The sequence below is a fragment of the Dreissena polymorpha genome, chromosome 3 (assembly GCF_020536995.1).
Source record: "Dreissena polymorpha isolate Duluth1 chromosome 3, UMN_Dpol_1.0, whole genome shotgun sequence".
Lineage (NCBI taxonomy): Eukaryota > Metazoa > Mollusca > Bivalvia > Myida > Dreissenidae > Dreissena > Dreissena polymorpha.
Window position 1 is genome coordinate 81,795,641 of NC_068357.1, and position 14,040 is coordinate 81,809,680.

The following is a 14,040-nucleotide window of genomic DNA, read 5'->3' on the forward strand; positions in this document are numbered from 1 at the left end:
ATGTCCCCTTTTGAGCCACTTTGAAGCTATATATTTGACCTTGACCTCTCACCACTCAAAATGTGCAGCTCCATGAGATACACATTCATGTCAAATATCAAGTTGCTATCTTCAATATTGCAAATGTTAAAGTTTGAGCAAACAAACACACAAACCAACAGACAGGGCAAAAACAATATGTCACCCACTATAGTGGTGGGGGACATAAATAGTGCACACACATCTCGACCTGTGATTTAAGACACACTCTTTATAAATTTTAATGGGTTGTGTTCATTTCAAACTTACGATATAAAAAGCTGTAACATAATTTTGAAAACTGAGTTGCGTCTAAGATTATGCAATAGCAAACAACTTCAGTGCCCACACCGCTTTGATAATCCATTATAGCAGGTATGTGACAGGAAATGTACATAATATTTTCAACCCAAAGGAATAGTGGAGTTCATGCTCTGGGTATGCATGGCTTTTTTCTGTCTTTAGCAAGGGCTTTATAAAGGCCCCTTTCCACGAGAATTTCTGTAAAAAGATGCTTTCCCCCAAATTTTAAGCTTACTTTGGACCAGGCCCTCAGCCCAAAATCAAGAAAAAAGTCCTGGTATCACATGCTTAAATGCAAGGAGCCTAGCATCAGTACTTCAATACATGTATGGACAAATTACTTAAACTAGAGGACCTGAAAGGCCCAAAGTCGCTCATCTGAGATAACAAGATATTATTGGGACAAATCTTCTGACCAAGTTTCATAAAGATCAGAAAATAAACCTCTAGTGTTAACAAGGTTTTACTATAGCCATATAAGGAAAAATGCCCCGCCCCCTGGCAGCCATGTTTTTTTAACCAACCGGCATCATTTTTGAACACTTCCAAGATATTATCGGGATGAATCTTCTGACCAAGTTTCATGAACATCGGACAGTAAATGTGGCCTCTAGAGTCTTAACAAGATTTTACTATAGCCGTATAGGGAAAAATGCCCCGCCCCTTAGAAGCCATGTTTTTCAAGCAAACATAATTATTTTCGAACTATTCCAAGATATCATTGAGACCAATCTTTTGACCAAATTTTATGAAGATTGGACAAAATAAGTGGCCTCAAGAGTGTTAACAAGGTTTTACTAAAGCCATATATAGCCATATAAGGAAAAATGCCCCGCCCCTGGTGGCCATGTTTTTAAAGCAACAAAAAACCTTTTCGAACTCTTCCAAGATATCATTGTGACAAATCTTCAAACCGAGTTTCATGATGATCGCAAAATAAATGTTACCTCTAAGAGTGTTAACAAGGTCATACATTTCAATATAATTTAAAATAATAGTTAAGAAGAACATGTGTCAAAAAATGCGAAATAAGCCAGATATTTAATTCTGAAATAGAAAATGTCTGTACAGTTGAATTTGCCAGAATGTATATCATGCATGTACGATGTGAATCTTAATTCATACAACACACAAACACTAACTCCGATCCTAATAAAAAGATAAATTCTTCGGTTATTGTAGGAAAATATGTACGAAATATCTTTTCGTCACCATCGGCTCGGGGCGCTTATTTGTCTTTGCTGCATTTTATGAAATTCGTCTTCAATGTCTTGCCTATTTTGTGTTATTGTAACATGTATTTATATATTACAATTTAACAAATATAAAAATCGTATAGTCTCGCTTTAATCGTTTGACAAAAGAATGCCATATTGTACAGAATCATCAGACAATAAAAAACATATTCAAAAGTTTGCTATCTTCCAGAATGTAAAACTATCATTTATAATTAATCCCACTTAATCTTCTTGTGCTTAATAAAATATTTTAAAAAGGGAGACAACTCTGTCAATTCAACATAATTTTTCAAAAGCCATTTTGCAGTTACTACCCTTGACATGCTAAACTAGTGTTCACAAGCTGTTTTTCAGCGTAAGCTGTATTAAGCCAGCTTTTCACCTTAGCCTGACCTTTGTTAGCGTCCAATAGAATTCAAATAAAACTTCCCGCGGCCAAGTACAGATGAATACACTTCATTGACTGCATTAGCTGATTTGAGAATACGACCAGAACATTGGAAACATGTCCGCGTCTTTGTAACACTGTTTTACTGCGTGTTCAGCATGAAACAATTTTATATCTAATGAAAAGCCTTAATAGATAGAACAGTTTTACACTCAATCTCGACATCAATACAGTTTGTGCGTCCACCTTTTATTTTCAGAAGATTTTCAGCGCGAGAACGTTTGCACTTAAAGGCTATGTTTTCATATTTAGTACTAACTTCCATATTCCTGTCAACATGTTTAAGTATAGAGAGCAGTGGAAGCGAAGACTCACTTTAATGCATTGCATTTCAACTCGCGAGGTATATCGGGTCAATTTGCGGCCACTGTGAGTGAATGTCAGAGTTTACGTACAGGTCATCGCTGCGTCTCTACCCTATGTGCTAATCAGAGTTCGCGGCCAGGAAAATAATCGTTACATAATAAAGACGCTATAGCGTGAACTAGGTGAACTGGAATTTTCTTTCGACCAGACAGATGTTAAATGAAGATATCCAGCGATATCATATGGTATGTCAATAATAGATTCTTAATGTGTTTTACAACAATACCATGATAAATATTATTTTTAATTAATTTAACAAGAATTATGCCATCATATTGACTAATGAATTAAGCATGAGCGCAATGATTCTCGATACTGTTAATAATCGAATCAAATAGCAACGCCAGACAAACCACTAAAACTGGTTTGTTCGAAGAACGCGCGTATAAATATTTAAAATATGTACGGATACTTCGCGTGTGGCCGGTTGACTCATATGTTTTAATTTCACTTCCATTCTTCTTTTGGTTTTCTGTTTTGTATCTATGCATTTATGACCAGCAATATGTAATAATGTAAAATAAGCCGCGAAAACTCTGCATATCATCCCGTACTGCGTTTGCTGCAGCTTAGAACTGCACAGAAAAAGACATTCGCTATCTTTGATCTCATTCATTGAAGTCTTTACCTTTCATTAACTGCAATCACAATCAACGCCGTATATCTTTTTTGAAGATAATTCTTGTTACTTTATAAATATAAGGAAAATCCCCCCCCCCCAGCGGCCATGCTTTTTTACCGATCCGAACCATTTTCGAACTCAACCGTCATATTTAGAAAACACATGTTCTGACCAAATTTCATGAACATTGGACCAAAAATGTGACTTCTAGAGTGTTCACTGGCGGACATATTTTTTTCACCGATCTGTACCATTTTCGAACTCGTCCGAGATATCAATGAAACCAATGTTTTGACCAAGTTTCATGATGATTGGGCAAAAATTGAGACTTCTAGAGTGTTCACAAGGTTTCTCTATAGCGAAATAAGGAATACTGCCCCGCCCCCTGGCGGCCATGTTTTTTCTACAGTGTTCACAAGTTTTTTGTTTTTTTTGACCCAGTTTCGAGCTCAGTTGAGGTATCAATGGGACAAATGTTCTGACAAAGTTTCATGAAGATCGGACAATAAATGTGGCCTCGAGTGTTCACAAGGCAAATGTTGATGGCACACAACGTACGACAGACAAAAGGCGATCTCAAAAGCCCACCATGAGAATGTTGTGCTCAGGTGAGCTAAAAACGGGCAAATCATTTGTTTAATTGTCTCACGTTTGAATTTTTTGTAAGGCACAACTTTTCCACAAGAGAATAACAAAACAATTATATTTGGAGATTTTAATGCCATACTTCAATAATACAGCACAAATTCATGCATTATATTTACAAGATAACAGAATATTTATAAGAAAAAATTATTTGTCTTAAAGTCAAGATAAATTTGCTATACATATGTACTGTGAACAAATAGTTTCCTGAATACTGAAACTAATAGAAACAAACAGTTTTTTAAAGTATGTTTATGTAATTTTTATTAAATTTCTATATTGCGCTGTAGCAATTAACTTATGGTTTTGTGAAAAGTTTTATTTTAATATTGCCGGTACATGTACTAATTTTATCTTGAATTTTCTCAAAACAAAACTAAGTACGAAGCATTCATCTATACATTAACATACAAACAAATTCATTTCAGTCCAAATCGACAATAAAGTAAACAGGGATAAAGCTGTATAGCACTTTGCAACCCTTTGCTGCACATGATTAATTTAAATCAAACCAGGAACATTTCCAGATTAACTGAACCACCCAGAAATTTCTTGTACCACTTCAATACCACACAGTTGTTATTGTTTATATCTGGCCAGCCCAGTATAGCACGCTGCATTGGAGGTGTGGGTCAGGTGCATTTTGTTTCTAGTTGTTTCCTTTTTATCATCATCATCATCATCATCATCCCTTGCCGTTCATTTCTTCCTGCATTTCCATGTCGGAGTTGTCCTCTGACAAGTCTTCCCAGTTGTCCTGCTGTAAGATCACACAACAATGTCTCATTAAACTATCTGTATTTGAGCATCCCTCTGAGAAAACTGGGTTAAATGCATGCCAGTAAAGTGTTGTCCGAGATTAATATTTGCGATCCACACAGGCTAATCAGGGATGATACTTTCCACTTAAATAATAATTTTCGTTTAAACAAAAAATTCTTCGCAAAAATCCAGTTAAGGCGGAAAGTGTCGTCTCTGATTAGCCTGTGCAGACTGCACAAGCTAATCTGGGATGACACTTTAGCGTAAAATGCATTCAACCCCCTTTTCACAGAGCACGGCAAATTTGTTTTAAAGTGTTCACCCCACGTTGGCTCTGCCTAATCTTTGAGATAACTTCTTATCACCTACAGTTTTCTACCACAATTTGGTACATGGCTTTTTAAAATAATGTTCCTTCATGTCCATTAATTCATTTTTATAATGAATTTTATTTAAACAAGGGCTGTTTGTAAAACATACATGCCCCCCATATGGGCTCTCAGTTGTAGTGACAGCCATTGTGTGAATATATTTTTGTTACTGTGACCTTTGACCTAGTGACCTGAAAATCAATAGGGGTCATCTGCGAGTCATGATCAATGTACCTATGAAGTTTCATGATCCTAGCCATAAGCGTTCTTGAGTTATCATCCGGAAACCATTTAACTATTTCGGGTCACTGTGACCTTGAACTTTGACCTAGTGACCTGAAAATCAATAGGGGTCATCTGCGAGTCATGATCAATCAACCTATCAAGTTTCATGATCCTAGGAATAAGCGTTCTTCAGTTATCATCCGGAAACCATGTTACTATTTCGGGTCACCGTGACCTTGACCTTTGACCTAGTAACCTGAAAATCAATAGGGGTCATCTGCGAGTCATGATCAATGTACCTATGAAGTTTCATGATCCTAGGCATAAGCGTTCTTGAGTTATCATCCGGAAACCATTTTACTATTTCGGGTCACCATGACCTTGACCTTTGACCTCAAAATCAATAGGGGTCATCTGCGAGTCATGATCAATGTACCTATGAAGTTTCATGATCTTAGCCATAAGCGTTCTTGAGTGATCATCCGGAAACCATTTTACTATTTCGGGTCACTGTGAACTTGACCTTTGATATAGTGACCTGAAAAGCAATAGGGGTCAACTGCGAGTCATGATCAATCTACCTATCAAGTTTCATGATCCTAGGCATAAGCATTCTTGAGTTATCATCCGGAAACCATTTTACTATTTCGGGTCACTGTGACCTTGACCTTTGACCTAGTGACCTGAAAATCAATAGGGGTCATCCTGCCAGTCATTATCAATCTACCTATGAAGTTTCATGATCCTAGGCATAAGCGTTCTTGAGTTATCATCCAGAAACCATTTTACTATTTTGGGTCACCGTGACCTTGACCTTTGACCTAAAAATCAATAGGGGTCATCTGCCAGTCATTATTAATCTACCTATGAAGTTTCATGATCCTAGCCATAAGCGTTCTTGAGTTATCATCCGGAAAACATTTAACTATTTCGGGTCACTGTGACCTTGACCTTTGATATAGTGACCTGAAAAGCAATAGGGGTCAACTGCGAGTCCTGATCAATCTACCTATCAAGTTTCATGATCCTTGGCATAAGCGTTCTTGAGTTATCATCTGGAAACCATTTTACTATTTCGGGTCACCATGACCTTGGCCTTTGACCTAGTGACCGCAAAATCAATAGGGGTCATCTGCGAGTCATGATCAATGTACCTATGAAGTTTCATGATCTTAGGCCCAAGCGTTCTTGAGTTATCATCAGGAAACCACCTGGTGGACGGAGCGACAGACTGACCGACCGACATGTGCAAAGCAATATACCCCCTCTTCTTCGAAGGGGGGCATAAAAATTGACATTTACATCATTACTTTGACATAACTGTATTGACCTCTTGAGAGAACTGATGCGGCAAACAACTTAATAGATTTTATTTTAAAAGCATGTGTGGTATGAAAGAATTATATTAGTTGACAACAAGAGCTTGTCACAGTAGTGCCATATCCCCGCCAAAATGTGTTTGCTTGTATGACGTTTGTTTAAGAGTAGAATAATATTTCTAAAACATGGCAGCTGTGCCATCTATTTATATTTCAATGATAAATTAGTTATATAGTGTTGGAATTATGCTGTATATTTCTAGTTTCAAGTAAATCCCTTAAGTAGATTTAAAGTTATGCTCCGGACAAAAATTTACTTTGAAATTACCTAAATGGAGATAATTCAAAAACTAAGGTAGATAGAGTTATGGTTCTTAGTAACTGCACTTCTCCTACTTATCATCTATTTATATTTCAAGTTTCAAGTAAATCCCTTCAGTACATTTATAGTTATGCTCTGGACAAAAAATAACTTTGAAATTAAATAAAGGGAGATAATTCAAAAACTAAGGAAGATAGAGTTATGGTTCTTAGTCACTGCACTTCTCCTACTTGCTATCTGTTCATATTTGAAGTTTTAAGTAAATCCCTTTGGTAGATTTAGAGTTATGCTTCGGACAAAAAAATACTTTGAAATTAAATAAAGGGAGATAATTAGAAAAAAACTACAGTAGATAGAGTTATGGTTCTTAGTCACTGCACTTCTCCTACTCGGCATCTGTTTATATTTAAAGTTTCAAGTAAATCCCTTTAGTAGAGTTATGCTCCGGACAAAAATTTACTTGGAAATTATATCAAAGGGGAGATAATTCAAAAACTAAGGTAGATAGAGTTATGGTTCTTGGTCACTGCACTTCTCCTAGTTGCCATCTGTTTATATTCTAAGTTTAAAGTACATCCATTGAATAGATTTGGAGTTATGCTCTGGACAAAGTTTCGGACGGACGCACAGATGGACAGGACCAATTACTATATCCCCTCCGAAAAGTTTTTGGCGGGGATAATTAGCAGGACGGTACTGGATTACAAACCTCAGAATCTGATGCCCCAGGCCCTATTGCCATCACCTCCAAATCCTCGTCTTCCTCCTCAGAAGATTCTACAATATCAAGAGCTGTATTTATAAGTTGCCCCAAATAAAACTGCGAGTTAAAGCTGGCTCAATTTATGTGTGTATAAGTATTGTCCCAGATTAGCCCGTGAAATTCACACAGGCTGTTCAGGGACTACCCATTCTGCTTTTATGTGATTTTCCATCTAATGGGAAAAATGCCCCTCCTGATCAGCCTGTGCTATCTGCACATGCTTATCTGGGACGACACTTTGCACACATTTTATTAGCCCCTTTTTGTCAGAGCCAGGCTTAAGTTTTTAAATATCAAGTACTTTTTGGAGGGATATTCCAAACCACGGTTTCAAGTTAGCATCAATCAGATTATCAGGTTTCTAGTGATTCTTTATATCAGGCAAAGTAACAAGCAAATTCATTGAATTGATATCCCCCGCAAATATGCTTCTGGGCACAAAAGTGTTATATTTGACACTCAAAAACGCATTTTTTCAAGATACAAAGGGCCATAACTCTGTTATTAACAGATGGTGTACAATGCCATTTGGCGTGCATCATCCTCTTATCCATATATATATATATACTCATACTAAGTTTCAATGAAATCCGCCAAAGTAATTCCAAGATATGGCTCCGGACACAAAAGTGCCGGACGGACGACGGAAAACGCCAAAACAATATCCCTCCGCCTATGGCTGGGGATAATAAATGACTATCTTTAGTGTTTGTTAATCTGGAGCTTGTACCTTCCTCAAACTGCAGCAGTGGTTCCTGGCTTGCCCCATGCTCCTCCTTGGTCTGGGCCTGGATCTGTGGAGGAAGGGAACCACATGTACACAAGATATGCAAAGAACTGCTTTAATACAAGATCAACACAGAACCGCATTAACACAAGATAAACAGCTGAACTTGTGAGCTTATCTACGTCAGAAAAGAACACACAGACAGGCAAAGAATAATATGACTTGTTAAAAAATAGTTTTTAATTAAATTGTATATTACTTGACAATAATTTATAATTCAGCAGCGTTAATTTTAATTCCTGAGGGAGTAAGTCCAAGTCGTTATATACCCAAGGATAGAGTTGTTAATGGCTTGTTAACCACATTAATACAGTTCTAAAATCTGAAAGAAAACTTAAAATCAATTGTATTTGTTTAGATGTTGCCCTAGGGAAATGGACTTCTTTTTGCATAGCTTATAAGATAGGTTAACAATGGCAATTTTGTTATTTCAATTTTGTCTCACAAATCCTAAAATTGCAGCCATCATATCCTGAATATGTTGGATTTTCAGCCATATTACACAGTATTTCAGTCATACAACAAAGGTCAGTCTATCACTCTTTTCATGGGTACACTTGTTTGCCAGTCAGTTTCAAGAGCACATGTCTATGCCAGTAACGGACAAATAAATCAGATGAAGGTGGAAATCTTATGACTTATTACAAGCTGGGATTCAAATCTGTTTTCCTGATTTTTCGTCAAGCCCTCTACCAACTGAGCAAACAGAGGTATCTAAGGTAGCCTGAAAATGGCCTAGATGTAGGGCCAAGTTGCTCTCTATCTAAGTATATGTCATTGACTCGTTTATATTGAACATACACACTTAAATTCTTTTACGAAACTGAAAATAAATTGTTATGTTACGATATTGTAATAAGGGTATGGACTATTTTTTAATTGCTTAAAGGGTAGTCTAACAAGGATGGCTTTGTTATTTGTCATATAAATGGCAAACATCACCAACATCATTATTTTTTGCTATATTCAACAGAATTTCATTCATATCACTACCAGTCAATCAGGCTTATCTAGCTATTTTGGGAAAAGGAGTCTGTTCAAATTGGGAATTTTTAAATTGATAAAATTGAAAATTTGGGAACTTTTTATTGACATTTTTTTAAATCACCAAATATTGACAAACCAGGCCTTTCCCTGATTTTGGGAAAACATCATATTATAGTAATAGAAACTTCTTTCTACATTCTTGTTTTGTTGAAATTGGGATTTTTTTTTACAATTTTGGTTGGGATCCGGTCCGTTTGCTTTGGGATTAAGTCCATTAAATGGCCTCTTTTACACAGCAGAAAAAACCCTGGTCAACCTCCTCACACATTTCCTAGATACGCTGGTTTACCGTACTAAGTGCAAATGCTTATGCCAGTAACTGACAACTGAATAAGAGATAGGGGGAAAACCACCTAAAATTACTTATGAGGCAAGCTGGGAATCACACCTGTGATCCTGATGTTGTAAAGATCTCTACCAACTGAGCTGGCAGAGGTATCCAGAAAATGGCCTTATGGGGAAGGCTGGGAACCAAATCTGTAATCATGATGTGGTAAAGATCTGTGCCAATGAAGCTAGTAGAGGTATCCAGAAAATGGCCTTAGAAATATGGACTATTGAGGCAAGTTGGAAACCAAACCTGTGATCCTGATGTGGTAAATATCTGTACCAATGGAGCTAGCATGAGAATAAGAGGTAGCCGGAAATTAGTTGAAGAAAAATAATTTCATAACACACATTGGAAATTGAACCTCCAATCTGAATGTGTCGCCCAGCGCTATTCTGAGCTAGCTAAAACAGTCTGTCAATATGCATAAAGTGGAGCCCTTACTTGTAAAAGCTAGCTTAAATCAGTCTGTCAATATGCATTAAGTGGAGCCCTTACTTGTAAGAGCTAGCTTAATCAGTCTGTCAATATGCATAAAGTGGAGCCCTTACTTGTGATAGCATCACATCCACCTTGCCCTTCAAGCGTGACAGTCGACTGAGCATGTTCACTCGGGCGTCCATCATCTGGTACAGGGAACTGAACGCATCCACGATCTCAGGGAACTATAACACAGAAATGTGCGGATGAGATCAAATGGCCTTGCTCTGGAAAAATGGGGCTTAATGCATGAACATCTCCCAGAGTTTGGCTCAAAAGTATTTATAAAGACAATAACTCTGAGAGCTGAGAAACATTAATATTTGGGTATAAACGAGTGTTCACAACTCATTGATATCACTCAGTATAAGAACATGGCACCAGTTGACAATATGTTTTAACGCCATTTCCCCCTTATTTCATTTATTCAACTTTTATCATATTATTTTGCAAATGATCATTTTGGTTAAATGTAACCTTTTAGTTTTTATATATTTAGAATTGTTATACACAGCAAAAAATGAGATCCACTAACCGTCATGAGATAAGATGTGTGAACAGACAGCACAGACTTCATCCAGGCAACATTGGGGGAGGCACTGAAAGGTAGAGTGTGTGTGCATCACATCATATAATATTAGTGCGCAGTCACTGCATATGACTTATGTGAAAACAGCAGTATTGTTTTTTAATAGACTATAAATATTTTTTTTCAGGGAATCAGAGCACAGGAACAAGTACTTTGTATTATGCAATACATTTCTCCATTTCAGAAGCATAGCATATAAGGGAGACATATTACTAACAAAGAAAGCAATTTGCTATGAAAACAATGTGAACGAAACAAGTAGAACTACATGTATACAGCTGTTATTGATATGGTATTTCCATTGAAACAGGTGATTGAAAGCTAATGACCTAGGTACTCAAGGCAAGTTCAAACATTTGCAGAAAAAAGTGTTCAACGCTGAAAAAACGACTTGAGCGAGTCCATATAAGCCTGAAGATTAACAACACCATGTATTACTCTTTAATGAATCGCGCTCTGGGAAAACAGGGCTTAATGCATATGTGTTAAGTGTAATTCCAGATTAACCTGTGCAGTCCACACAGGCTGATCAGGTATGACACTTTCAGCCATAATAGAATTTTTCATTTTAAAAGTCTCTTTTAAATAAATTCAGTCTAGGTTGCAAAGTGACGTCATTGGTTTGCCTGTGCGAACTGCACAAGCACTTAGCTCAGTTTTCCCAGAGCAAGTTTGAATACATGATTCTTAATGTACCTGGCAGCCTGCGCATGCATGCGTCTTGTGAGCTCCTTCACCAAGGGGATCACAAGCTGCACTGGAAGCTTCCTCAGTGTGTTGTCTATCAGCCTCTTGTCACGATTCCTCAACACACTCTGAAACGAGGAACATCAACAATTTACGAGAAACAACAACAACTTCTATTATTTTTTGTCATTATCTGTATCGAATAATGTAAAAATGTCTCAGCACACTTAATTTATAATTGTTAAAACTCTTTAAATACAACATACTGATTGTCACAAGATTCTGTATTCTCACTACTTGTCATATGTGGAGGTTCATGAAATCTCTTTTACACAGAAATGAACAAGACCTGTGTTTGTGAAACAAAACGCCCCCTACTGCGCTTTGAAGCCGCAGAGCAGCTATGCCCCTTACTGCGCTTTGAAGCCGCAGAGCAGCTATGCCCCCTACTGCACTTTGAAGCCGCAGAGCAGCTATTTTAGAGAAAATTGTCAAGTCCAAGGAATACAACTTCGCCAAAATTCAATGGACTGGAACGAAACTCACACTTCATCAGTAAGTTATGTAGGTAGAATAAGATACCAAAAATCAGCTCAATATCTGAAAGCGTTGCGTAAAAAAACTCCAGAAAACGGTTATTATGGAAAAAAAAGTAAGTCAAAAGCCCATTACTTTGCCAAAAATCAATGGACCGGAACGAAACTCACACTTCATATGTAAGTCTTGTAAGTAGACTCACATACCAAAAATCAGCTCAATATCTGAAAGCGTTTCCATACACCAAAATCAATGCATGAATGGTCAAGCGGCTGATTTCAATGAGGGCCCTTACATTGAGCATCTGACTGTCCTGACTCTGCAGCCCCTGTACCAGCAGTGTGACCAGAGTGTCGGCCCGCGGGGGCTGTGAGGGGCCCGTCTTGGGCTTCTCCAGGCTGATGGCACTCAACCGCTGTTCCATGGTCATCTGCATGCAAGCAAACAAAAATTGTAAGATCTTGCTATGGGTAAATGGGGCGTAATGCATCTGCATAAAGTGCTGTCCCAGAGTAGCATGTGCAGTCCGCACTAGCTAATCTTGGCAACACTTTTTGCATCAACTGCAATATTTGCTACAAAGAGACTTACTTTAAACCAAAAATACCATAAAAACGGAAAAAGTTGTCCCTTATTAGCCTGTGTAGACTGTACACGCTAATCTGGAACGACCCTTTCCGCACATGCATTAAGCCCCATTTTTTAAGAGCAAGAATCACTTGTAAGATCTCGCTTAAATGCTTGAAAACATTCTGCAAACTTGAGAAAATTTAAATGTTAAAGGCAAGGAAATATTAAGTGCAAACTTTCCGAGTTTAACTTGACTGCTTAAAATGTTATAAATCTTAATTATAAGGCAAAGTTTAATGTTAAAAACACTTGAGGAATTATATTTGATTAATAATTGGGCTTATTATAGTTTTATAGTTGGGGTTCTAAAACATAAACCTTAAACCAATTGGGCATAATACTGTGAAACCATTATTATTCGTCTGACATGAATTTTCGTCTTTTCGTCCTTCGACCGATGGACGAATTCAAGATCCTAACGAACAATCATGTCCCATATTTGAAACAAATAAGACTGAATTACCGTAGGCATGAGGCATTTAAATCCAGCGTAATCCATGCATATACACAGGGCTCAAAATAAACACTCGCACACTCGCAAAATGCGAGTAAAAAAGATTGCAAGGTAAGCTATAAGCCACTAGTATTTTTTGCAAGTAAAGAAATAGTGAAAAAAAAACCACTAGTTATATTGCTAAATGCGTTCGACGGCATGAACGCTAAACTGTAGGTCAATTTTTTAAACGTCCGAATACCCATATTTAGAAGCGAGCACCTTGTTTGTAGACTTGTATACTTATAGTACAGATACCCAGATGGTATTGATACAAAGAACATGAAACAGTCGACTATTCACACTCAAGTTAAATCCGGTTTTGACACAAAGGGGTGTACATTATACAGTGTAATGACAACTGACATTTCCTGTAAAACGCGAATGCAATAAGGCTGTATCGAATGCGTCAACTTCGTTTAGGTATAATAGTGTTGATTAGCCCTAATTGTTAACAACTTTATTACCCATTGTGTGTATTGTGTTTTTCAGGGGTGTTGCAGCCAACACGCGGCGAATCCGGATTAAAGACAATACTATTAAACGCAATTAAAATATGACGATGTGTGATCAACAATGAAATATGACCAAAATAATTTGCTTACGCTAATTATAACCCATAATTTTCGCACCTTCTCTAATTGGCGCAGATAAAGGTAAGATTGTTATCAGCTTGACCGTGATTGTAATGGAAAAAGACTAATTGGCATAATTGGCAATTGGCTTCTTTGTTTAAAACACTCGTTAACGGATATTCAGTCCCACTTATCCTCTAATCATAACAAAGAACATGTCAATGACATAAAATAATAAGGGACAGTTACTACCACCTGAAATAACAGACTTGTTAATTGGCATAGGCCAAACAAGGCCCACCTCCTGCAAGTGACTACCAAGTGTCACCCCTCTTTTCCCAGCACGATTTTTTCACAACCGCATATAACATGTATTACAAACATTACAAACAAATCGGACGCTTTTTTTTTCAAAACCAGAAATGGACGAATTAAAGTGCTGACGAATTAGTCTTTTTTTTTAAAAAAGGACAAAATTTCGTGCT

General features: G+C 37.2%; 1 protein-coding gene across 1 annotated transcript in view; it reads right to left on the minus strand.

Moving 5' to 3' along the window:
- Positions 1 to 3,695: 3,695 nt before the first annotated feature.
- Positions 3,696 to 14,040, minus strand: part of LOC127874982 (WD repeat-containing protein 43-like) — a 29,885-nt gene continuing 19,540 nt past the window's right edge. Inside the window, exons 11-17 of the mRNA XM_052419706.1 lie at positions 12,153 to 12,287; positions 11,330 to 11,448; positions 10,580 to 10,643; positions 10,116 to 10,229; positions 8,133 to 8,196; positions 7,349 to 7,416; positions 3,696 to 4,400 (exon numbers count right to left, since the gene is read on the minus strand). Of these exons, the coding sequence (XP_052275666.1) occupies positions 4,326 to 4,400; positions 7,349 to 7,416; positions 8,133 to 8,196; positions 10,116 to 10,229; positions 10,580 to 10,643; positions 11,330 to 11,448; positions 12,153 to 12,287 (639 nt within the window). The 3' untranslated portion in view covers positions 3,696 to 4,325. The remainder of the gene's footprint in view (positions 4,401 to 7,348; positions 7,417 to 8,132; positions 8,197 to 10,115; positions 10,230 to 10,579; positions 10,644 to 11,329; positions 11,449 to 12,152; positions 12,288 to 14,040) is intronic.